We start from the raw sequence: 26,394 nt of genomic DNA on the forward strand, positions 1-26,394 counted from the left end.
AGTTACTGTCAAAACAAGGAAAACATACAGTATCTCTTAAGCAAAATAACAAACTCTCCTTTCCTCAGTGTATTGAAAATATGTATTTACAAATTGTAGACAGACTTTATAAAAAGTACAATGGTTTCTTTTGTTTGCCTGTTACTCTGGATAGTATTTATTCGCATAAAATTTTTGTGTATTGTAGAAACTAAAACTGCATTTACTCCTAGAAACAAAAATTTTGTAGAGGAGATCACTGGTTACACCTTAGGTATCAGTGGTTTTAAAATGCTGTTCTGCACTAATTGTTAACATAGGATTTAATTATTTACTTTACTTATAATGCTAAACATGAACTTTTCATTGATTTGCTAAAGAAGCTATTAAGCAAGAATGCAAAATAAAGCATAGCTTGAAAAGAAGCACACATAGAAAACATAAAAAGAAGCTGCTCTTTTAAATGGACATTCACAAACATGTCAGTCTAGGAGACTCTGAAATGTTTCCAAGTATGAGAACATTTCAGTGAATCACATACTAACAGTACATGTGAAAAAGAACATCTGGGCCTTACTCAGTCCAAAACCTGTATGTAGTGGGTAATCTGTAATCTGTGCAACTCGTAGGAAGCAGTTTGGTTATGCTGAGGACCATAACAGCCCCACAGCCAAAGAATGTTCAAAAATGCATGCTTATTCAAATGCATTTCTTTTGTGCTTTTGCAACACCTTCCATGTTAACACTTCAATTCTGAGGCTGAGTTGATTAAAAGGTTTCCAGAGAGAAAAGAGCTGCCTAAAGGCAACTTTTAGATAAGTAGATAGCAGAATTATGGTATATAGACATGCATGCATGTGCATTTACACAAACATGGAAATACACACACACACATATCAACCCTATATGTTGATAATTTGTCTTTAATGAATGAATACTACTTAAAGAGAAGACCAAACAGAGCATTTAGACTGATTTATCTGCATCCAAAAACATTGTATATATATGTATATATATCCTACTGTAGTCAAGCACTTCATGCAGTAATGCTCGTGTTCATTTTCAACAGTCTATAAATGGAGATATCTTATTTTGGGACCAAATGTCTGCAAAAGATATTACCCTCTTTGACTTGTAACTTTTGTTTATACACAGATACATAAGAGATTTCTATAATACAGAGTAACAGGACTTGTCAACATAGTACACCTATCGAATGCATATTTCAGTCAAGTAGATAACATTCATTCAGTCCATGGATTCATTCAGTCCATGGATTATATTTCAATGCACACAAAATTGGACCAGGAATGAAAATCTGTTTGAAAAGCAGCCCTTAAGACAGAGTCTGTAGAGATAATTGTTCACATACGTACCCTAACAGCACAAAGTTTTTAATATAGTTGCACTGGTGGAGCATTACATTTGAATTTCATAGAATCATTTGAGTTGGAAGAGACCTTTAAAGGCCATTTAGTCCAACTCCCCTGCAATGAACAGGGACACCTACATCCAGATGAGGCTGCCCAAAGCCCTGTCCAGCCTATGAATGTCTCCACAACCATTCTGACTCTATGTAAATTTACATTCAAGAATGCATGTGTATGATAGAATGCAAACCTTCCATTAAATTAATTCTTAATTTAATTCTTCCATTCAAGTAATCAACAAAGACTAAAGAGTTCAAAAAAAAACAAAAAAAAAAACAAAAAAAAAAAACAAAAAAAAAAAACAAAAACCCACCAGTCATAATAGTTACATCTATAAAAAGTGAACATATCAACGGCTGATTAATTCCTTGCATTTAGGATTTGCAACTCATCTAAAAAAGGGATGCTAAGTAGGATAGGAGCTTTCAGAAATATTTCTTACTTACTTACTCTGTCATTTTTATCTTTAAATCTACTTTACTACAGAGTTTTCTCCCAAAATATCTTATTCCTGAAATTTTACCATGTATGCCTTATCACTACTGGCCCTGTAGCACATGAAATTCCAAAATATGGGAAACATGGGAATAAAAGGACAGAAAGTAACTGAAGAGTTTAGAAATGAAACAATGTGAAAAATCAGGAAGAACTCAGCTTTTAAAAAATCAAATTCTTTTTCCTAATAAGCAACTTGAATAACTGCTGCTTCATTGTGCAAATTGGTACTGTAATTAAGAAAATAAGGCACAATAATACAGAGAAGCAATAAAAATTCAGATGGTTCTTCAGCAGGAAAATATTTACAAATTTTAAAATTAACAAAGCATTGGTATTTACACGTGTAGTTTAAATTACATAGTTAGGTTTACTTTGAAATAGGTTTGTGCTATGGTCAAGACTTAGGTCTTGTGACTTAAGACTTATAGGTCTTGTGATGGTCAAGACCCGCCTGGACGTCTAACTGTGCAACCTGGGCTAGGGAGCTGCTTAAGCAGGGGGTTGGACTAGGTGATCTCTAGAGGTCCCTTCCGACCCCTACAATTCTGTGATTCTGTGAAAAAATATATAACCAATAAGTACATTCAAACCAATTCGGGTAACGAAGAAAAATTAACAAGGTGTTCTGCATATGTCTCAATAGAAAAAATACACATGAGATGCTGAGACTAGATAACTAGATAACTGCAAAAGAATTGGATGATGGAAATTACAGGTAACAGCTAATCCAGATTATGGATAGCGATCTAGAGATCTGGAAATTAGCATCTATGCATCTTGGCTAACGCACCAGGGAAGGTAACTGCAATACAGAGAAAACTGAACTTACTAGTAATAAAGGTCACAAAGAATTCAACGTATGCTTCTAAAAAAGTACATCTATGAGAAGCAGCTATATTTCCTGTGTAAAATAATTATTATTTTCACTTGCTTTCATGTGCTTGTATGATCATATCTTAATAATTATATCCTTTTGCTTGGCTCTTTAATTTTGTATTAATGCTTCTAGTATACTTTTTTTTTTTTTCATCCAAGAACAGCCATGTATCTCTTGACAAATAAACATATGGACACAAAAAGAGAAGGCTTTATCCTGAAATAATTTCTTCACACTGATCCAATATAACTGTAATACAGTAGTAAAAATAAAATTTCTAATAATGAATATGCACTAATGTCTCCTTTTCTGTCACGGGTTGTCTATGTCCTAATTAAGTGATGTAAATTTTAACATGCAGTCTTTTGTGTTTCCAATAAGATAGATAAAAAGGAAGAAGGAAAAGCATAGGGCTTTCCTGCATTTGAAAGATAAGAAAGATTAACACTGGCTGTGAATTTTCGAGTACTAAGTGCCATTTCTGGATAATTCCATATGTGAACAGTCTTATTTTGGAATAAGAGTGCTTTGTTCCTGTTCAGCTTGACCCATTTTCCATGTGTATTTAATCAGGAACGGTTTTATGTGTAAAGAAGCCTTTTGTTTGTTCTCTTGATTAAAGCAACAAAGCTCAGTATCTAGGCATTCTGACCTAAACATGTTTTAATAAATCAACAAGCTATGAAAACAGTAACTAGGTATTAAAATGCATTTTCAGTGTTTCCCTGAATTAGTGATTTCAAAATTGCAAGGTTTTTTAAACAGTCTTTTGGTCAGCAAGTACTTTTTGCTATAATTGGTTGCCTGTGGACAGTTAGTCAGAACAATTGAAAAATACTGACACCTTAACAACAAAATGCTGCTTTTCCTTTCAATGGATGCCCTTTGAATTACTAAAAAGCACTCTGTGCAGGAACTGCAGAAGAGCTTAATTAAATTAAAGTAAGTTAAATATAGCTTCCTATTGATACTAAGAATATAGAATAAATGTGCATCAACAAGACTTCCTAGCTTGGAAAATTATAATAATAAAAAATAATTTTTTTCTACTGATATATTCAATGAAAGAACACTAAATATTGTATTTACTCATCACAACTTAGGCAGTTTGTTTATTTCAGGCATTTAACATATCTTGAAATTAACGTTACATATTTGCAATCTACTTAAAATATGTTAAGAATAAATAAGTTTTTTGAAACCCAACATCCACCTGAGGAAGAATGTATTTAATGCAGAAATACTTAACACACAAAAAAGACAGTTGATAGTTTTAAACTGTACTTTACAGCATGTGAGGTTATGTGATAAAAAATCAGTTGCCTGATATTTATTTACTCAACAAAATTTTCCCTAGGAGTCACATTCTCATTGATCTGAAATACACTTTTGTACTTTCCCTCAGATGTGCTTCATCAGTTTTATTCCCTTGTCTGCACATGATTTTGAAAGCTAGTTGTGAGACCTTATTTTTGCTGTTTCAACTACAGGTAATAGCACTGGCATGAAACACCTCTACTTCAAACATCTTTTTGTTGAAAAATATTAAGACTAATACTAGCATTTAGACTTCAGACAGCCATAGAATTTTAATACAATATTTTTAAAAGAAATTGTAAAAACCTCTCTGTACAAAATAAATAATATGTAATCAAAGATTCACAAATAACAATCATGGAAGATGATGAGGTTATACTTACTTTGAGTATTAGGAAATGCATGATTGAACACCAAGCATCACGCTCCTGCCTTTAAGACTCTCTGTCACTTTCTAATTAAAAGTTTCTTACACATTTGCCAATGTTAAGAGCTTAAAGTTGGGGACATTAGAATTTGTTCTTGAAGCGATTAAATATCATTCTGAAATGAAAGTCTCAACTTTCAAATCATGTTTACAATGATTATTTTCATTTCAATCAACTTGTTCTCCTCTCTGTTCATACATTTATTGCTAAAGCTTTTAATTTATAACTGGTATTACAAAGTCACCACACAACTGCTCTATCATTATGAAAAATGCTGTGCTAATGGTTCATGTTTCAATAGCATAAAATTATCAGTAAAGAAGGAACTGTACAGTGTATGTCATATGTCACTATACCTAAAGAGAGCATCCATCAAGTTTTAATGTAAGACCAGAGAAAAGGAATTACTAGGGGATCGCTGTATTCTCAGCAGTGAATAGAAAATATTTGATGTGGGTGAAACTAATGGATCACCACTTTTTATTCACTGTCATAAAGAACCTGGTGTCTAAGTTATAAACTAAACTGTGAGAGTTTCTCTGCCACATGTAAAGGAATCCATCTTGTAAGTCAGTAGTTGACAACGTAACAGTGCTAAGAAATAGTGCTTTTAAGAAAGACTTCACAGATCAACCCACAATATCTGTTGCTTTACATGTAGGCTAAGAGCTATTTAGCATATTGCATGCTTAAAACTGTAGTAGCTGTGGATAAACTCATCACAAACAGTGAATGAATTACTAATTACAAGTGCTAAGAAATAGCCCTTTTGAAGCTGCCCAGGACATGTTTATCCATTAGCAGTAAGACTGTCGTTACTAATTAAAATTTAGGAAATGTGCCTGAGATATGCAAGAAACAGAAGAGTGGTTAATCACATCCTAATGCAGTAGAGAAGTTAGAAGCTTGACCTATAAATAGATCATGAAGAAAAATTAAAAAGTGAAACATTATGAATAGGAATATTCTGAAATTACAGAACAAGAAGGACAGACAACAGGCAAATTCAAAGAATGATTCAGAATTACAGAAGTGATTCAATGCCATGCAATTATGGAGAGTAAAAGAAATCAACAAAAGATGCATTGTTTTAAAGGACGTAGAATCTGGACAATCAAAACAACATTTACTTGTTTACCACTGCTGTTTCCAATGTAAGAAAATGCTTAATTTCTGTATGAATAAAGTCAGTCACAGTCAGGTCAAACCAGCTGCCTGGCTAGCACTGTAAAATGTAATGTGGAAGCATGAGGTGCACCACTGCATCCTAAATTGAGGTGACTAAAAAAGTTACTTAAACAATTCTGATGGCCTAACCACAGCAATCTGCAAGAACACATTTTGTTTGTAACATGTTCTGCTCATCAGGTTATTGATCTCCCTCAGAAACACAAACCTTACAAATATAACACATCCTTCAGCTGAGAATCTATGCATTTTGGTATCTATATAATTAACAAGCAAACTAATTAACAAATACTAACAACTATTTAAGTGGTGTTATCTTAGATCCACTTCGTGCCTATCTTAGACATCTCTTAGCTCTTGCCTATCTGAAGTGTGTTTTAGGGTGCCATGAATGACTGCAGGTGTCTCCCACTCCAGAGAGGCTGCAGTAAGAGTGTTCTGCTGAGTGGTTTCCACTACTGTTGAGGATATTCTGTCTCAAAGATATCACATAGGAAACCAGCCACTCAGCAGAATCTTGCCACAGTTTACAAGATAAATACAGCCTGGCATGTGAAAGGTTCCTTTGATGTATATATAATTTAATTTTACATTTTATTACTAAAAATACATTTTCTTCAAATCAAAAGTCTACAAAAATCTTAAAATTTAGTTCCTGAAAAACATTTAAGCAGGACACTTGATATCAAAGTCATGTTTAACATAAGAAAACTGAATAATGATCCTTCTGATGTCCAGATGGTCTACTGAATATATCTACTGTAACATAAAGAACTGACCCATCGTTCAGCTAAGGGAGTATATATTGAGAAGCTCAACTCATTCACTGTTCTTTCAGATCTGAGGTGACATACAACAGGTGTCATAGTGGGTCGTTTGAAGAAGCACTTTTTGTTGAACCTTCAACTCCATTATTACTGTCATGTCAAATTATAACTCCTGAATACATACCCTGCGGGACTGGCATGAGGATGCAGAGAAATCTAGTACATGTGTCTGTAGGCTATGCTAAAGACACTGAATGTTTCTCCATAACATACCATCAAAGCCTGTTTACCTGCTGTGCATATTGCTGCAGCTCAGCAGGTGTTCCACCTCGTCTTTATCAAGCTTTAATGCTTCCTCTATTTTTAAACATTTTTAAAATGTCCAGCTACCAAGCTGGTATGTGCCGTGGCATTTCTTATTAATAGCAATGGCAGTGTGCAGCCTTTATTGTATACCGATTTGTGTTTCTCTTCTAACATTATGTCTGGCCCTTTTTAAGATCTTTTTGTCTTATTAGACGCATAAACTTGAAATCTGGCCAAAAAGTAAATACTGCTTTTGCATTTTCTGTACACTCTGAGGAAAAACAGAAGTGACTGAGTGCACACACACACAGAAAGAACTAGAGCTGGGTACAGCTCTTGTCTGTAGTAAGTTCTTTCTCTACTTCAGATGTATGGTAGAACTGCATTGACTCCCTCCCATGTTTATTGGAATGCCCTAGCAACCTGTGTTTACTAAAGCCCCATTCAAATCATATTTTAAAACACATAAAAATATTTTAAATATGGAGATTATCAACATGCATTAAAATATAGTTTCTCCATCTCTGAAATGAAACAGTAAACAATTAACATCTGTTCGAATATAGCTGTTTTTCCTCTACTATTGCTTCTAGATAAACACTTACTAATGGATACAAAACTAGAAAAACAAGATGCATACATTTTGGAAAAACGCATCGACCCTCTGTGGGTCTGAGGAAAGCGAGGCTCAGAAAGCTACATTTTCTTAATGTCATCTCAATGAAGAACATCTACTCAAATATTATGGCTAGAGAAAGCCAGATGTAGTACTCACATAAAAACAATTCAGAGAATTCTGTTCATAAATTTCCCATGGATTCCGTAGGCATTATCACACCACAACTCAGTTAAAGCCAAAGAAGCATCTGATTGTTGTTTTGAATACCACTTGATTGACTGATGTTAAAAAGCATTTAATGAGACTTACACTCAAAAGATGAACAACTATCTCATTTTATCCTCCTGAAATGCTGGTAGCACAAGAAGTTCAAGAAGCAGAGAGATTTAAATAAATGTTACAAAATAATGCTGTCAATATCTACCAAATATACTACTAAACAGCTTTTATCTGTAATGAGGTATTTACCACATTCCTTAATCAGATATATATTCCAAAACATTCTGAAGTATACTTGTGAGTAGATGAGCCTTACTTTAATCCAAATGAAAAATGCTGTACCACGGTAAATAATCTTTTCCTTTCAATTTTTTCTAAGTATTTGAATATATATAAATTCCTAATTAGATGTGTGAGTGTAGACATTAGAGATACATATATAACTAGATATAGCTATAAATGCATCCATAACAGAAATAAAAAATATTATATCTAGTAAGAGGATGAGAGATGTATAAATAAATTTAATTTTGGTTTTGACTGATCAGGACTTTGGAATTTTTTTGTCACTAATTTAAACATCCATCCTGGATTTACTCTGTACTGCAGGCAGTATTTTCCATTTGTTTTGCAACAGTAAATGAAAATAAAGGTGGTCTAAGTGCAAACAAAAACATTAACAGGAAATAACATTTTGCAAAGTGTCTGACATGCTGAGAGTATTGTGTAAGGTTTTAGTAATAATTCCTCAAAACAGTCCTCAGGACCAGTGAGCACTTCCACTACCAGTGCTGTAGGACAGGGAAACAAGTCACCACAAGGCACAAAGCAAGTTGCTACCAATGCCCTACATGGAGTAATGGAAACAACACTACCTTTTAGTAGCAGTGTTTATGCAAAGCCACTCTGAACAACAGAAACTTAGAGATGGCAGTAGCTGCTCATAAATACCCTCTGTCTTATCCACTAGTGTTACTTTTGACATAACACTAAGAATGAACAAATTCAGATGTTGAAGAGTGGGTGCAAAACAGCAGATGAGACATACGAAGCCAGCATAGCTTTCATGATGATGAAAGAATAGTATTTGTTAGAGAAAAAATGGAATATAATGAATTAATCCCATGCATTTTTCTCCACTTCATGCCTTAGAATGTTGTAGCTTTCCACTGAAATCAGCTCAGACAGAAAAGATGCCCGTATCAGCAGTTTTCCTTCTATCTTTTGCTCATTGTGGATTTAAGGATTTTGCAGAATTTACAGATGAATGGGCACAGTGCCTTTGCAAAGGTCCCATCTTTCTGAGATTTCTTAGTCCTTAAGGATGCATCTTCAGAACAAGTAGAATTTTTCTTCTTTTTAAGATTTCTTAGACATTAAGGACATATCTTCATCACAAATACAATTTTCATCTTTTTAACATGTCTTAGTCCTTAAAGATGAAGTCGTGTGTTTCCTGTAAAACTGTCTACAATGAAGATGTTTCTCTTGAGCTAGACGGGATGACAATGGTCTTGGAAGACTCCCCTAATGTATGTTTTATTCTTTCTCTCTGAGGATTCCATCATTCCTTGGTCATGAATATTTTCATTAATAAAGCTCAGATGCTTTGAAGTTGGAAACGTTATATACTGACTTGATTGTTGAAATACTTCTGCTCAATTTTTGTTAAGAATATTTCTGCTTACTACCAGAACTCTGGAAAATGATGCAATGTATATGAGAACTAGTTTGTCACAGTCTTTAAGTAAGCATTATATTGTTGAGGATCCCTGGAAAAGATTTTTTATATTTCTTTTTTCTTGATAGAGGAACCACACAAAATCAGATGTTCTTTTTTTCCTTGAGTACATCAAAGTGAAGACTTTGATTTATTAACATTTTTTAAGACTGTCCATATTCTTGTTGAAAGGGAACCACTACTCATTAACAACATGCAAAACAGAGTTTTGATCTATTTCTAAATTTCTGTTTCTAAAGAAAAAATACAAAGTTAAGTCTTCAAATGAGCTTTTGGCATGGATGTCAGTATGCCATCTTCCAACACCACTACATTCAACTTGGCATGACCCAAAACACAAAACCAAGGTGTACAAAGAAAAAACATAAGTTGACCTTCTAAGACCATGTTATAGACCTCTATTTCTGTTAGAAATCTCTTTTAAGTTTTATCTAACATCTGACACAGCACATATAGAGATCCAGCCTAATTAAGAAAGGGAAAAAAACTGCTGTTCATATTAAAAATTTTACTTTTGCCACACGACTACTTGACTTTCTTCCTATTGAAGATATCCAAAGTGTGGAAATGGTGTCTTTCAAGATATTCCCAATAAATCACACAGTACATTCTTAGGTTGAAACAGCTGACTGTATTTAGTTAAACATTCTCAATTCTTTCTAAGTATTCCATCTTAATATGACTAACAGCAGTCCCAACCAAGCTCTGCCATCAGCTAATGGGAACTAATCAATGTTTATGATAGAGCCTTTATCCCATAGACTCTTGTGTGTACACGTTTAGTGCATACCACCTGAAGTGCCAGCTATATATGATTTGTGGCAAAAATTAGATATCAAGCCTAGAATAACTGCTGAGATGTGAAAGTTCAAATAAAGCAGGAGTACACAAATGTAATTTCTGTCATTTTAATGATCTGCGCGAGGTATCTGAACAACATTTCAAGTGTTGATGATACTCTGAGAAGTCATTAAATCTGTTATAGCATTTAAATTCTCTCTATATGAGCAAGTGAGGACGCATCTCTCCCATACTGGAGACATTTAACTTATCTTTAATCATCTACAATCACTGTCTCATCAAATTTGGTCACGCACACTGCCTTTGTAGTCAAAAGAGAGATGAGCAGCTCTCAGTCATTTTATAATAAGAAATGGAACTGGGGATGGATAGTTAACCATAAGCTTTAGCTGACATCAAGAAGCACTGCACAGTGTACCTGGAGAGCCAAGACTGAAGCACAGACTTCTGTCAGACTTCATGGATATTATTAAAAAAATTTCCTAACATACACTGCAGAAAGAATGGCTTTTCATGTACATAAATCATAGGCATCGTTGATAAAAGAGGAAAATGAAGAGGTACTTACCAATAAAAACAGTGGACTCACAGTAGTAGTAGCCATTGGGTTGCTTTTTTTTCAACATGGAGCAAAGATCGAAGCGATGCAGGATTTCATCTCCAAAATAATGGCTTTTATAATCTTCATACAGGCTTGAGTCAATTTTTTTCACCTTTAAACATCAACATAAAATTCAATTACAATTCTGCTAAAAGACTGCATTTTCACATTTAATGCCTGTAGTTTTTGTTTCAACCAGAGATATTGTTAGGATGGATATTCACTTCAAAATGAAAGAAGAATACTGAAGCAATACCATGCCAAATATTCTGTTTCCGCTAAGCAGTTTTCTACTACAGAACTTAAAGGATTAAAATTCCCTCTACCCATTAGACAAAACTTTCTACTAGACAACCTGATGGAAATAAGCATTCCCACACTCCACACACTCATAGCAATCATTTGTGACTGACTGGGTTTAGCTCCTGTTACTGTCTCCTTAATCACGCTAGTCAGGCTTGTGTCTCTATATGCCACTGTTTATGACTTCTTCCTTTTATTATCCCCTTCTGCATTGTAAAGGTCTTCCACCAGATGCCCTAAAGCAGACAGATGCTCTCTCCTTCCACATACTGTTTACACTATATCCCTTTGTCTGAGCAGTGCACTTACTCATTTCTTGCCATCCCTTCACAGTTACCTGCATGCAATATGAGCTCATTGGAGGCATTTCTACTGAGTTTTTACTTCAGTAAATATTCACATCAGAAAAAACTTGTTTCTCTAAGTAGCTGCACATTTGGTTCTGTCATCTAAAGTCTTGTTTAACAAGGTCAGAAATTCTTTCCAGTTTCTTCATCTCTGAAATGATGACATCTAGTGGTGGATGTTTCCCATTTAGGGTACACAAATCTTGCAAGTTTATGCGCATTCCAAAATCACTTGTTATTTAAAATACAACATTCTATGGCTAAATTAGTTCTTAGGTACTAAGGTTATTATGGAACTAAATCAGCAGTCGGTGCTGCCTGGCTGACAGTTCTTTGAAATATATTTAGACATCCATCAGCAATTTAAAGAAAGACCTTTTCAGCCAGAAGAATGCTTGTCAAAATGTGAAGCCTCAAGTACTCGGTGAAGAAAATGAGGAAGAGATCAAGACCACCACTTCATGCTCCAATAAGAAACAGCAGTCGCAAGAGGCTGAGTTGGTGTTTCTCAAAAACAGACTGGTTTTTGACAGACTGGTCATGAGTGAATGAAATGCGAAATGGTCAGGAACTGAGTTTTGCTGTTGACGCATTACTGGAAGATATTTGGAAAACTGAATGTTATTTGTAGTAAGCTGGAGCAATCGACAGAGCCCTGCCTGCAACGGCTGCAATGAGGTGCCGACGGCAAAAGGATGAAACAATGCAGGTGCATGGGAAGGTCACGGTTCGGAGCAGTGGAGAAGAGGAGCTGTGGGGAGGAAGAAGAGCCGCAGTGAGCGGAGTCCCGCGGCGGGACGCGGCCATGCGAAGGGCCTGCACCGCAGCAGCGCCCGCCGCCGGGTGAGGGCCGCGCCGGCATCGCGGCGGGACGGGCGGCGCAGTTCTGGCGCACTGAAGTGGGGGGGGGGGGGGGGCAAGCTCCTGCACGGAGCAGGGAAGGACGGAGCGAGGAGGCTGAGTGGATGGCTGAAGGCGGAGAGCTGGCTGACCCCTGCAGCACACGTTTATCTTCTTGCACAGAAATTGGCACTGTGTGAAGGAGGTGCATAGATAGCCAGGTAGGAGCAGCTGACCGGCCCGTGTGGCTGCGTCTTTGTGAGGCACTGTGCTCAGGGTGGCTGGGCCTCCTGTACCTCTGTGGGCGATGGCTTTGTGTATGTGCAAGTATGCTACGGTATTTAAGGGCATTTGAGCTTACGTATGATGAACCTGCACAGCTCACTTCCCTGAAAAACTGAGAGTGGATCAGAGTTGCTGAGGCTGGGAAGGCCCTCTGGCCCCAGCTGCCCCTGGCTCAGAGCAGTAGCCTGCAGCGGGTTGTGCTGGACCACATCCAGTCAGGGTTTGAAGACCTCCAAGGTGGAGACCGCATAGCCTCTCTGAACAAATCCCAATCTATGCAACTTAAAGGCAAGACAGTCTTTTACCTATCACTTTTGAGCTTCCAAGCTCAGTACCTAAAGTTGGTTTAGAGTTTGTCACACTATGAATTGTAGCAGAAGGGTGCTGAGAGCATTGTGAAAAGGGTGTGACAATACTTACTACAATAAAATATGTGAAGAAAGACTACAAAAGGATTCCAACATTGCTGGTAGTAGCTTAGTTACAGCCTCCTTAGAAGCAAGATGCGTCTAGAGTTACTAGCTGCATCTTTTCTCCTGAACTGGTAAAATCTGGCTTTAATTTCTGGCTTTAATTTCTGGCTTTAATTTCTTTAATTTAATTTCTAATCTTAGTTTCTCCAGGGCTGGAATCATGAGTATTAACTTGTTGTTGTCAATTTAAATTAGTTTTCAGCACGGTTTGGATGAGTTGTGAATAAAAATCTTGTTCTTCAATAGAATGAGTGCCACATCTGCCACGAGTTGTCCCTTGCCACCACTGCTTGTGTCTGAACAAGAGGAGCAAGAGTGTTCGGAGACACATATGTCTGTCTTCTGGTATGCAGGACAGTTTGCAGTGACTTACTATGATACAGAAGATTGCTCGGTTTACTTCATGCCTGACACACCTGATAGTGAAGGCCTCGAGCTACTGCAAAAAGTGACGAGAGAAGTGCATCCCAAATGTGTAGTGACAAGTGCAAAACAGGACCAGAATATTGCCAATTTCCTGAGAAACCTAGCAGACAGTGATAGCGATAAAGGGAAAACAGAAATTGTCCTGTTTCCTAACACAGATTTTGGCCTAGAAGTCAGCAAGCAACGAATCCTATCTAGACAATTTCCATTTATCCCATCCCATATGACTGCAACAGAAAAAATTCTTTATTTGTCCTCAGTCATCCCTTTTGAGAGCCCACTCATGATAAGAGCCTTAGGGGGACTCCTTAAATACCTGGACAGGAGAAGGGTTGGAGTTGAACTAGAAGAAAGCAGTACTGCAGTTCCTGTTTTGGCCTTCAGAAAGTTTGCGCTGTCAGAAACTGTGAATATTGACCAAGACACCTACTGTGTCCTACAGATATTTAAAAGTGATATCCATCCTTCTGTGTATAAGCTTTCTAGCGGTTTAAAAGAAGGATTTAGCATATACGGAATTTTAAACCGCTGCAGGTGCAAACGAGGAGAAAAACTTTTGAGGCTGTGGCTCACACAACCTACTCGGAACTTGACAGAGCTGAACAAACGGCTGGATGTTATCCACTTCTTCCTGTTGGCTCAGAACCATGAAACAGTCCTTACCCTTCAAAACTGCCTCAGGAATATAAAAAATGTGCCTCCTATTCTAAAAAGAATGACTCTGTCCCACACAAAAATTAGTGACTGGCAAGCACTCTATAAGACAGTGTACAGCGCGTTGTGCATTAGAGACACATGTCGCTCTCTGCCCCACAGTATTGAACTCTTTCAGATAATTTCACGTGTCTTCACTGACGATCTGCAATACATTGCTAGTCTAATCAGCAAAGTGGTGGACTTTGAAGGCAGCATCTCACAAAACCGGTTCACTGTCAGACCCAACGTCGATCCCACCATTGATGAAAAGAAGCGAAGACTAATGGGTCTGTCGGACTTTCTTACGGAAGTGGCACAAAAAGAACTGGAAAGCTTGGACGACCGTATTACTTCCTGCTGTGTGATCTACATTCCTTTGATTGGGTTCCTTCTCTCCATTCCACGGCTACCAAGTATGGTAGATAAAAATGACTTCGAAATTGAAGGCTTGGACTTCATGTTCTTGTCAGAGGATAAACTTCACTACAGAAGCGCTAGAACTAAGGAGCTGGACGGCCTTCTGGGTGACTTGCACTGTGAGATCAGAGACCAAGAAACACTTATTATGCACCAGCTGCAGACAAAGATCTTGGAGAAGTCTGAAGTGCTTAACAGCGTGACTGAGTACACTGCACACCTGGATGTGCTGTTGGCTTTGGCAGTGATGGCCCGGGAGAACTCCTACTGCCGGCCACGCTTTACTCAGCGCCACGGCTTCTACATCAAGGACGGGAGACATCCACTGATGGAACTATGTGCAAAGACATTCGTGGCTAATCCTGTGAACAGTGGCAATGCTACCAGACGAATAAAGATAATCACAGGGCCCAACTCATCTGGTAAGAGCGTCTACTTAAAGCAAGTAGGTCTTATAATATTTATGGCTCTAATCGGCAGTTACGTGCCTGCAGCAGAGGCAGAGATCGGAGCAGTTGATGGGATTTACACAAGAATCCACACTAGGGAATCAGTTTCTGTAGGACTCTCCACGTTCATGATTGATCTTAACCAGGTTGCCAAGGCAGTAAACTGTGCTACAGAGCGGTCCTTGGTACTTATCGATGAATTTGGTAAAGGAACCAACACACTAGACGGCCTGGCCCTTCTAGCTGCTGTGCTGAAGTACTGGATCAATCAAGGAACCCGGTGTCCACAGGTCTTTGTCTCCACTAATTTTCACAGCTTAATGCAGCTGGGACTCTTGCCCGACACACCTCTTCTGGAATATTTGACCATGGAGACCCACCAAGATGGAGATGAGTTGGTATTTTTCTATCAAATCAAACAAGGAGTATCCACTGTTAGTCATGCTGCTAACATTGCTGCACTAGCTGGAATGCCTGCCAAAATTATTGAAAGAGGAGTGGAAGTATCAGAATTGATTCGCAGTGGAAAAGCTATCAAACGTATTGACCATCCTTCAAAAGGAGACCAGATGGAAAAATGCAAGGCTGTTGTTGAAAAGTTTCTTAGCCTAGACCTCGATGATCCCAGTGTCAACTTAGAAGAGTTCATGCATAAAGAGGTGCTGCCTTCTGCAGCATCAATTCTGTAGCATGGCTGTATCGAAAAGCATGTAATACAAAGTGTCTGCCACCTTCAGTAGCGTGGTTTGAAAATTTCAACAATGACTGTGACTAATGCTACACATGACATTTCACTTTTTAAAAGCTGTCTATAGCGTATGCCATTTCTCATTCTTGTTTAAAATTAGTATGGAAGTTACACATGGCTGAAGTATGGTGCATGATATGAAAGCAGGAAGACTGAAAGAGACATTTCAAGAACCTCTTTGAGCTTTTGGGTCGTGCATTTTGAGCCCGTATTGTTAGATCCTCAGATTGTAAAAATACTGTAGAAAAACCAAAATATTTTTGCTGGCCTCATGAGACTATAAAAGCAAAGTGTTTATTGTCTTGTGCAGGGTCAAAATGATCACTGCAGTCATTTCAGGATCATCATCAAAAAATTACAAGTAAGTGTGTGCCCTGGACTCCCAGATTAGCAAGTAACAGTTGGTACAGTACAAACCACTAAAGTAGACACTGATTAAGGGCATTATAGAGGGTTTTAATGAGCTCTGTGGCATTTAATAAAGCTGCATTTCTGCCCATAATAGCAGAGAGATTCCAAAAGTTGATATAAAAAGAATGCTAGAAGTCAGAATCAGTGGGGTCTGACTACAGGGGAGACACTTTGGTTTTATTGAGAATCACTCTCGTCTTTTAAGGTCCTGTGCAGTATGAGTATGTAACTGTGCTCTGTGACTATAAAAATAAAATTACAAGTCCAGGAAATGGTAAGCTATACTAGGGATGAAAGACAGAAAGCAGCATTCTATAGTTTTTCAAGTACTGAGTAAAAAGATTAATACCAGAGCAAAGGGAATCCAATGCAATCCCTGCAATGACATAAGTGTCTTAGATTCGTTATCTATGTAAGACAGAGAAGACCTAAGATAACTGACTGTTTGACTGCCAAAACTTGCTGCAGCTGCTAACACTATTGCTAATCTAATTGGCAAATGCACTGTGTCTCTCTTCAGCTCTATTTGATTTCAAGAAGACAAGAATCCACTATCACTATTTCAAGAGAGAAAAATCATACTAAACAAAAAAATAGTTATTACTATCAATTACTGTATTGAACATCTTATCTGTTTGGTATGTTTCACTGAAGACAAGAAAAAGATGAATGTGAATGTCCACCAAACAGATCCTGAAAATGAGAGACATTTCAGTGCAGGTTCAGTGCAGAATTTCCTCCTTTATGGTGTGCATTCACGATAACAAAAAAATAAGTTAACTTTTGTTGCTCGCTAGTGAAACTAGGACAGTGACAAAATTTGAATGTAAATTACATTAAAAATACATGAGTAAATGACCAAACTGTGCAGTAGCTGCTGCTTTCAGTGTAATCACAACAATATTGCCTGCAAAATTATATCTAACATCTTGGAGATATTACTGCTGAAGTTGAATGGTAGCCATGCACTATACTTGTAAGTATTGTTTACAGATTTTTCTCACAAATATATTCTGTTTTACTAATTATACATACTGCATTCTAAATATATGCTGCATAGAGGAATATCATATGTTAAATTCTTAAGTTGTAGTTGTGGAATACTTTCTTGTCAACCTATGCCTAGACTAACGGTATGCAGCTCTTTAATTAAGCAGATGCCATCTGAGCAATGTAGCTGTCAGTCATCTACAAACAAAATCCATTTCAGCATATTTGCAGTGCAGACAGCAGCATGTACTAAAGGATCTCCGAATGTTATACTGCATTTATCAGGAGTGCCTCACAAAACTCCCTGAAATAAATAGCAGATGAATGAAAAGCAGAGGGATTGTGACTGACTTACGGCTACGTAGCGGGGTAGTGAGGAAAGCAGGAATAGAAATGTTAACTCAGTTACTTCTTTCACTGTTTCAGTTGTTCTTTATACAAAAGATAATGATACCAACCCAATATTCTTATTATCCAAGTCAGCTGTGGAAACAACATGGCACGTGCAAGTAAATTATCTCCCTTTGTCTCATTCCAAAGGACACCCAAAGGCACACTGTGCTTTCTGAATCTGGGAAAGTTTTTCGTGGCACATTTGATTTCAGGACTGTCAAACTGAATGTGAAAAATGAGTTGCTCCCAATTCTATCAGTTAAGAAGGTTCTTCAATCTGAGAAGCTGAGAGGGCAGTCAGACAGCTCTTTCCTTATCCACTTTATCTGAAATGTTATTGTTTACTTATTTCTATTTCCAAGGTTTGGTGGTTGGTTTGTTGTTTTTTTTCATTTATAATTTTGCCTATTTTTAGCTTAATGCTGTGACTTCAAAGTGGAAAGCTGTTTTCTTGAGATCTTTATTCATTTTGAATTCTCAAACTCTTTTAAATTGTAAATACCCACAGCAACTTTGGAAAGTTAAAATCTTCTCAGAAGATACATATCTCACAAAATGTAAAACTATTTTTAAAAATATTTTTTCAAAAGAAAATGTTGGAGGAATTTAGATGTCATTATTAGGAGGATGGTTTTAAGTACTGATTCAAATTAGGAATCTCACATTTTAAAAAAATATTAATGTATTTTTGAAGCTGTAGCTGTGAACTGAAGTCAGCTACTTTGTTCTGTTCTGTTATGTATTTATATGTAAATGCTTTCTCATGCCATCTTCATCCATTCCCCATTTCTTGTTTTTCATGCTGTTAAATGATCTGAAAATGCAATCAAACATTATGTTAAAATGTACTACAAAATAAACAATTTCTGTGTTTCATGTTGTTATTTATTGTCAGGAAATTCAGTGATACTATCCTACTAAATATATGGACACAATTAAACTAAAAATGATAGAGAAGACTGATGTTAATGCCAGACAGTGGATTGACTGACAAAAATTCCTGATAATTTACAGATTTTTAATACATAATATCTTTCTAATCAGTGCATCTTTAGAATACTGTATGTATCATCGAGTATCAGGGAGGTCTGAGGAAGATGATCTGAAATGACACTGACCTGGTTCTGTCAGTAGCTGTGAATATCAGAACACAGAAAATATGTATCCTGGCCAATACTTCATGCAAGGTAGATGAATGTTTAAAAAAAACCAAAACAGAATGGCAAAAAAGCACCTTGATTATCTGAGATGTTTTAACAAACCAGTTACACTGATGAACAGCTGATACTCTACAAGAGCTGTGGATTTTTAAAATGAGTCTTCTAAGAAGCAGCTGTTAATACAAAAAAAAGCTTCAGTCTATAATTGTATTGGTTATAGCACCTCACCTACAACCTTCAGACAAGTCCTTACTGCTGCTTCAGAGCAACTATGCATCATGTCCTTGAATTTTATGGTACATCTTACATCAAATAATAAATTACTGTTAAGTTAGTGTGAAATAAACAGCTAGATATACCAATTATTGCTTCTCTATATTTCTCACTGTAGTTATTGTAACTTACTTCTGTGTTAGTCTATTTTTTGTCAAAAAAGCTAATAAATGGGCAAGAAATAGACACCTGCAAGAGAATATAATGCAGCACTTGATCACTACTATGTAATTTACCAAAACATATTCAATCAAGAGAAAAGCAATCCTGCCTATTATGCATAATCAATATATAAATTCCCATATGCTTATTTTCTCCCATATGGTAACCAAACAATATCCACACAAGCAGCATATGAATATTGTGACAGCATTTCTAATTATGTATCTACACCTTAGTAGTAATTCTGTAATTCTTGAACAAGTAACTCCATCTTTTGGCTTTTCACAGTTTCAAAAAAGAAAACAGGCTACAAATTTACTATAATGAGAAAATCAAGAGTGTTAACCTAGAATACAGTACAGGAATACTTTTTAAATGGCAGATGTACTAATTATTCTTTCTAACATACCAGTATTTTAAAGCCTTACCTCTTCAGCTGGCTACAGAGAGGTAAAACTATGATGCTACAGCATAATCAACTCCTTAGTTCATGTACAAATTAAACTTTCTAGACTGCTGCTGACCTATGTGAAATGTGAGCTCACCTGCTTACGTAACTGTGTTGATTTTGACAACTTCATAAAGGTCAGATGGGGCTTAAAAGCTCTTTCTTCTCCTGCCAAGATGCCCTTTTCTTGAAATATCTTCCTCATAGTCTCTGAAGGACAGAAGTAAAATGTAGAGGAACTCAGATATTATACCACAGAATGCTTAAAAATGTGTTTTTGACTGTAATGTGAGTCACAACCGTGCCACAATTAAAAACAAAAAACAAAAACAAGAAGTACCAAAAGGCAGAGAGATTTTTATGCAACTTCAAAGATATGTGCTATTTCATGTGAAAATGTTCTTGAATTTGTGATTAATATGGGTCACAAATTTAGCATAAGTAAGATAATGGCAATTAAATAGCAGCCCATGCTGTTTTCTTTTGTCATTAAGTTAAAATAGTCCAGGAGATATTCTCGCTGAAAAGAGTTTCACAAATTTCAGGAAAACTCAGATTACATGACAAAATTTTGTCTTTAAAAACACTGTTCTGTGGTAAACCCTATTACCTCTATTTGGGTAATATCCCTCTTAGACCAAAGGAAACCTGAAGCTGGAAGCTATAAAATATGTCACTGAATCTACATGGCAGAGCTGGAAGACATGTTAAGCATACTTAGATTCTCTTTTGTTCTACTTTTTTATGCTTCACTGTTGCCTCTGAACTTCTTTTTTCTCTTTTTGAAATACACATTTGTCTACAGCAAAGGTCAAAACAACTCTACTACACATACCTAGCTTACCATATCACAGCTAACCTGCCCAATATGGTGTTTTGTTTCTTGGAAATAAATTTCAGCATAACTTTGGAATTAGGCTTCATTTTTAAACTGAAATACTGTAAATGAAAAATTTCTGTTGTAATTTTTAAAGTTTAGATGAAACGATATAACCCGTGGCGAAAAATAATAGTGGCAAATAAAATATTCCTACTACTGAAAACAGAAAAACTGCTAACATTTTTTTCTTTGCAAATACAACTTAAAATTTTTCACTAGCTCTAAGTCTAGATGACACACACTGTCCTTGAGCTAGAATCAAAATAGGAAAAAAACAATCAGATGAATTTCATCTACTCATACTATAATCATGCAGGGTAATGTGTGTAACTCCTTGGTTAAATGCTTAATCTGTACCAGAAAGATCCAGTGCATTTTATGCTGAAAGGCCAATGAGATTAAAAATTCTGAAGAATTTAGACAATGGAAATAGCAGCTAATTACTATCAGGTGCTGAAAATAACCTACTAGAAGTTAAAATTCTACCTTCTGAGGCAGAATATATGTAATCCATCGAAACAATTTTCCCTTTCCCTTCTGTATAAGAAGGCTGACATGTTTCACTCAGAGATAAAAAGTTCTAGAGTCCCCATGAAGCTCTTTCATTTGTTGTTGAAATTAGAATTGGGTCTCTGGTGGAAAACTAGACAGCTGGAGAGAAGATCTGGCTGTGTGACAAAGTAAATTGTCAGTACTGAAGCCACTTTTTTCCATAGCCAATACACTGTTCAAAACACAGGTAACAACAGGTATGAACAGTCACTTGCACTATGGTAGTCAGTAAAAATAGATTTGGTTTCACTCTATGGTTTTTGATTCTCCACTCATTTACCATCTAAATTGACTGCAATTACCACTATACTACCCAGTCTATGGAGTAAAACTACTGTTTTTAATTAGAACTTATATAATAAACATCGAGAAAACAGAGATGAGAAAGGCACCATAATTTAATTTTTAAGTGAATGCCAGGGTTTCAAAATCAGCTACTACATTTCTCTTTCTGCATAATGTATTCATACGCTGCATGTAAATAGAGAAGGTGGTGGAGGTATAATGCAGCCCAAGAGATGAGGTACAAAACTCATCTGGACTTCCTTCCCACAAATGAAACAAACTAGTTGTTTTATGTTGGATGACCATTATGATTTTCTCATTTAATTCCTCTGTGTACAAAAGATTATATAAAAGTGCATGTATACACAAATACTACAGAATCATAGAATGGCTGAGGTTTGCAAGGCCCTCTAGACCCAACTGGCAGGACCGCTCAAGCAGTGCCACCCTGGGCAGGCTGTCCAGGCCCATGCCCAGGCAACTACTGAAGATCACCAAGGAGGAGACTCCACAGCCTCTCCAGGCATCCTGGTCAGTGCTCTATAGCGAAGTGTTTCCTCACATTCAGACCAAACCTCCTGTGTTTCAGTTTGTTCCTATTTCCTTCCATTCACCTTCTCCCTTCTTCCCCCCCTCCACTCCCATCCAAACGTGTATACATACACAGGCTTAATTTCTGTAGAGATCTACAGATATGCTACAGATCTATGCATCCATGCATCTCAATCTGCAGTCTATAGGTATAGACATGCAGCTGTATAGACCAGTTTACCTACCTGTATTACTTTGTGTCTGTGGGAAACATTTCTACATTTGCACCAAATCCCTGCTAAGCTATTATGCAGCTGTGCACACAAGCATTCATGAGTAACAGATTAACATATCAAAACAGATGACTAAATAAATGATGGCTGCTTATTCAAATAGAGTTGCGGAAGTTCAAATTAAGTAATTCAGTAAAGCTGCGCATGTATTTCTGTGCTTCCAATGGCCAGCTTATTTTCTGATGTTGGTAAGCTTCAGACTTCCTTAAAATTGAAATGGTTGGTAACAAACCCATTTTCTCCTTCCTTCATTTGGCTCTCTGAACAGAATTTGGGGATTCCTTTATTTGATACTCTGGCAAAGGATTGGTCTTATTAAAAATAAGTTCATGCTACCCTGTGATAGTCTCATGGATTGTAGTCTTTTTTTTTTTTCTCTCCTAAGAAACTCAACTCTTCTGCCAGCATGTCTTATGCCAGGCATGTCTTATCTCTCTTCTCTGCAATTAAGATCTGTGGTGATGAAGATCTGCACCTCTGGAAGTACATCCCTAACTCCTCTAACAACTCAGTGTCACAGCAGTGTTTTGGCCGATTATGGGATTTAAAACACACCATTTTCAACAAGGTAGACTGATCAAGATGGAACTATAAATGTGTGTTACAGTAGGACAGTAAGGCACCTGCACTTCGTACAGAAGTCGCATAGTGTGGGTGTCTTCATTTTGTGCTAAATAAACTAACTTTATTTCTAATTTTGTTTCTAATCATCTTTTCAAATTCATCTTTTTTTTTCCTACTTAGCAATCCTAATAAAGAAAAAATATAATGAAAAACTGCTGTGAAGTAGAAAACAACTTTGGAGAGTGACTGCTGTTTTAAATTTGATCTATTCACACGTGTATGCGTGCGCCCATGAATGTTCCCATGGTGATCAGACATAACCTTCTCACACTCAGCTTTGTCATGGCATAGATCTTTACATAAATATCACAGGCTCGAGAGATTGGCCATGCTTATTGGCACTACAAATAACCCCAGTTGTATAGCTGTATAGTACACTATGACATTTTACAGGTTAAGGTGACTTACAAATATAAATACCTCAGAGATAATGAAAATAGAAATAAGTCTGAGAAGATGGAAAGAAAGAAACAAAGCAAAATGTTATTCTGAGAGCACAGGAAGGGTAGAAGATAATGTAATGGTATTAATATCTATGCAGCCCTCTGAAGAAGTGATCATAAGGAGGGTTTTAAAAGAACAAGGGCAGGAAGCATGGGTATTGTGGGCAGGAAAAAGTTCCAGGCTCACGGGACATTATGAAAGGAGAATTGAGGACTGAACAAGTACATGATGGTTGGACTAGATGATCTAGTAGGTCCTTTCCAACCTTGTGATTCTACGATTCTATTAAACTTCATGATGAGGATTGCCTGAGCTGAAAGCAAGCAGAGGCCAATGACAAAAATGACAGACAGACAATCCGCATGGGTGTAAGCATGTGCCATCTTTCCCTCAGACATAACATAACTAGCTGGACTGAAAAACAAGTAGAATCTGTGTTTTCTCTTATTAGTTTCAGGGTGACCGGTCTCTGCAGCTTCAGAGTACACCCTCAAAAAGTTAAGGCTATTTTTACAAGCTCAGTGACTTCCTGGAACAAATTTTTGGACAGCTTTCAGACCAACTTTCATGCAATTTGAAGTACGTTGCAATATCATTTTGTACATTATTTTATAACGTCAAAATTACTGAATGTCATCTGTGCCTTTTATACTGGATGTAGCTGAATCCATTAGACAACTACTTTCCCATAATTAGACCTGAAATGCGATACATGAAACTTGTCCAGAACAGCTATAAACTGTAAAGGTTCAAAGATTCAATGGCTAGATCAATACAGAATGATTCATAGAAAAATTGTACATTGGACAATATTCCATAATAGCCCTCTTCTTTTCCAAGATTTCATTGATATGGAAAATAATTATGTGTATAGATTTTCTTCCAGTGTATTAATTTCTGCTTGCCTCTAAATCACGTTCCCTGAATTAAAAGATTTAGTAGAAATATTACTGACTATAGACTTGAAACTGAAGACAAAGCTAAGCATTGCTAACATATTCTTACAGCTATAACTTTAACATGCCAAATCATGTCATATTTTTTAAGTTTTTAGTTGTTATTTTAAGAGAGTGTTTTGTTGGCTTCCAGTTCACAAAGGTTTGGGTTTTACAAATACGGTCTTCTTGTCATCATTACGTTCACAACAGTATTGAGCATAACATACTCATAAAGCCTCACAAGGCCCAATTTGCAGGCCAGTGAACTCTAAACCAAGCAGTTCAGATGATAACATTTTTCACAAACTCAAGAGAGGTGAGCAGCATGCCAAAAAACCCCAGAACAAACATAGTAAATCTACAAATCATGTTATTCTTGGAATGAATAACTCCATGCTGCTGCATCAAGCACTAAACATCTCTGGCACCTTACAGTTACTACCCTTTACAGGGCAGAAAAGATTGTGTCAGACTGAGGAGCGGCCCTAGCTACTTCTGGACAAAAGCTATTAACTCATGAGCAGCTCAGCAATACTAGAATCTCCTCTGGAAAAGTCTGGTGGCTAAACCAGGATCGGTCCTTTGTCTCTAGAACATAAGAAAAGGAAAGGTCTTATTTTTCTTCTCTCTGTATCAAAAATGGCTGCTTTTACTCACTGTCATTCACAGCATTTCTCTGTAAATAGTCAGCTTTGCACTGTACCAGCAGGCAAGCCAAAGCCAAGGCTATTTCCCAACTTGGTTACTTGGTTCCATGTTACTTAGGCTTTTCCATGGTGAGCTGTCACCATAGCATACTTCTATCATGTAACAGTGAGATATTTCTTTCAATCTTACAGTTCTTTCGTACTTCCCTGAAAATGCCCTCATTATAGAGCCAAACATCTTTTTGCATTTTTCTCAACAGACGAGATGCTAAGAAAATTCTGCCTCCTTCCATGCAGCTGGTACTGATTTTTAAGGCCCCATCTGAAGTGTAAATGCAGTGAGCTGAAGGATGAGAGACACTACAGTACAGCATCCCAAAGCCAGGCCCCATCCCAGACCAATGCTCCTTATAATCCTTTCAGCCTCTTCTGCTGGTCACAGCATTAAACATTCCCTAATGAATAACTAACAAAATAGCATACTCAAGAACTTATTAGTATTTAATAACTATTACCTACTGCAGTACAAACTCCTAAAATTATCTAGTGCTAAACTAGGTCTTAATGGTAATTGTTTATTTTCACTCAAAAGTATGCCTCTTTTGTCAGCATTTGTCTACTCAAAGGGCCTGGAATGAAAACCAGCATGCAGCAAAAGCATCAGAAAAGGTTGCATGTAGAAAACTACATCGTATCAAAAGGCATGAACAATGCTCAAGTGTACTACCAGGTAGGTGTCTTGGCTTTTGTAATGAAATCAGCCAAACCACTGTGTTTTTTTCCTGATGGCTGTATTCATTCACATGATGAAGTATGTATGTATTGGCTGATACAGATTACATTTTTAAGAAAAAAACAAACTGCCAGTTACTTTGAACATTAGAGCATGCTTTTCTTTGTGGTGTGCATGAGCCAAGTTTCTACACAGACTGACAACGTTCCAGATGTATTCTGTTTTGTTGTTTTTTGCTTGTTTACCTCCTATGAGTTTGTGAAAATATTTATGATCTGAAGTACACACATTCATAGGAACAATAACTAACATAGATGCATGGACTAGAAGAAAATCTAACCTACCACACCAGTATATCTTCAATAGAGTTCTCAGGGATTTGGGGCAGCAGCTTTCTGTTTGCTTTTTACAACTCAGTTACTTTAATGAAAAACTACAACAGTTTTGAGTTCATGATTTTCTCATCATACAATGTGACTTAAAAATAATTGACAAGAGGCAAAACGTATTTGTCTTAGCTTCAGCCATCTGGAAGTAAAGTGAACTAAATTAACTGAATGGAAATATTTCTTTAGGCTCTCTGAAGTCAGGGCAACATAATTCACCCTAAGAGGGATGACAAATATGTGGTTACATAATTCTTAAAGAGGCTTCTCTCTAGCCCCAAGTCAGCCACCACTCCTGCCCTCCCTGCTGACAGTCATGTGGTATTTCAGTAAGCTACACTGGCAAATTGTAAAGGTTAAAATTACCTGCCAAAGGAAAAAAAGGTTAATTTAATCACAGCTGAATTCACTGTGTGATTGCAGAATCCCACAGCACAACAGGGAGTCAAGTCTGCTTTGGCATGGTTGTAATGCCATCTTATGCTTGAG

General features: G+C 36.9%; 2 protein-coding genes across 2 annotated transcripts in view; one reads left to right on the forward strand and one right to left on the reverse strand.

Moving 5' to 3' along the window:
- Window positions 1-26,394, reverse strand: part of AKAP7 (A-kinase anchoring protein 7) — a 70,092-nt gene that overhangs the window by 29,016 nt on the left and 14,682 nt on the right. The window contains 2 exon segments of the mRNA XM_065734028.1: window positions 10,739-10,883; window positions 19,690-19,802. Coding sequence (XP_065590100.1) covers window positions 10,739-10,883; window positions 19,690-19,802 — 258 coding nt within the window.
- On the forward strand, window positions 13,267-15,696 carry MSH5 (mutS homolog 5). Its single transcript, XM_065736740.1, has one exon. It carries the CDS (start codon window positions 13,267-13,269, stop codon window positions 15,694-15,696), a length of 2,430 nt encoding a protein of 809 aa, XP_065592812.1.

This window comes from Cyrtonyx montezumae, unplaced genomic scaffold, assembly GCF_038088225.1.
Source record: "Cyrtonyx montezumae isolate F1298 unplaced genomic scaffold, pur_monq_1.0 scaffold_0, whole genome shotgun sequence".
Taxonomy (NCBI): domain Eukaryota; kingdom Metazoa; phylum Chordata; class Aves; order Galliformes; family Odontophoridae; genus Cyrtonyx; species Cyrtonyx montezumae.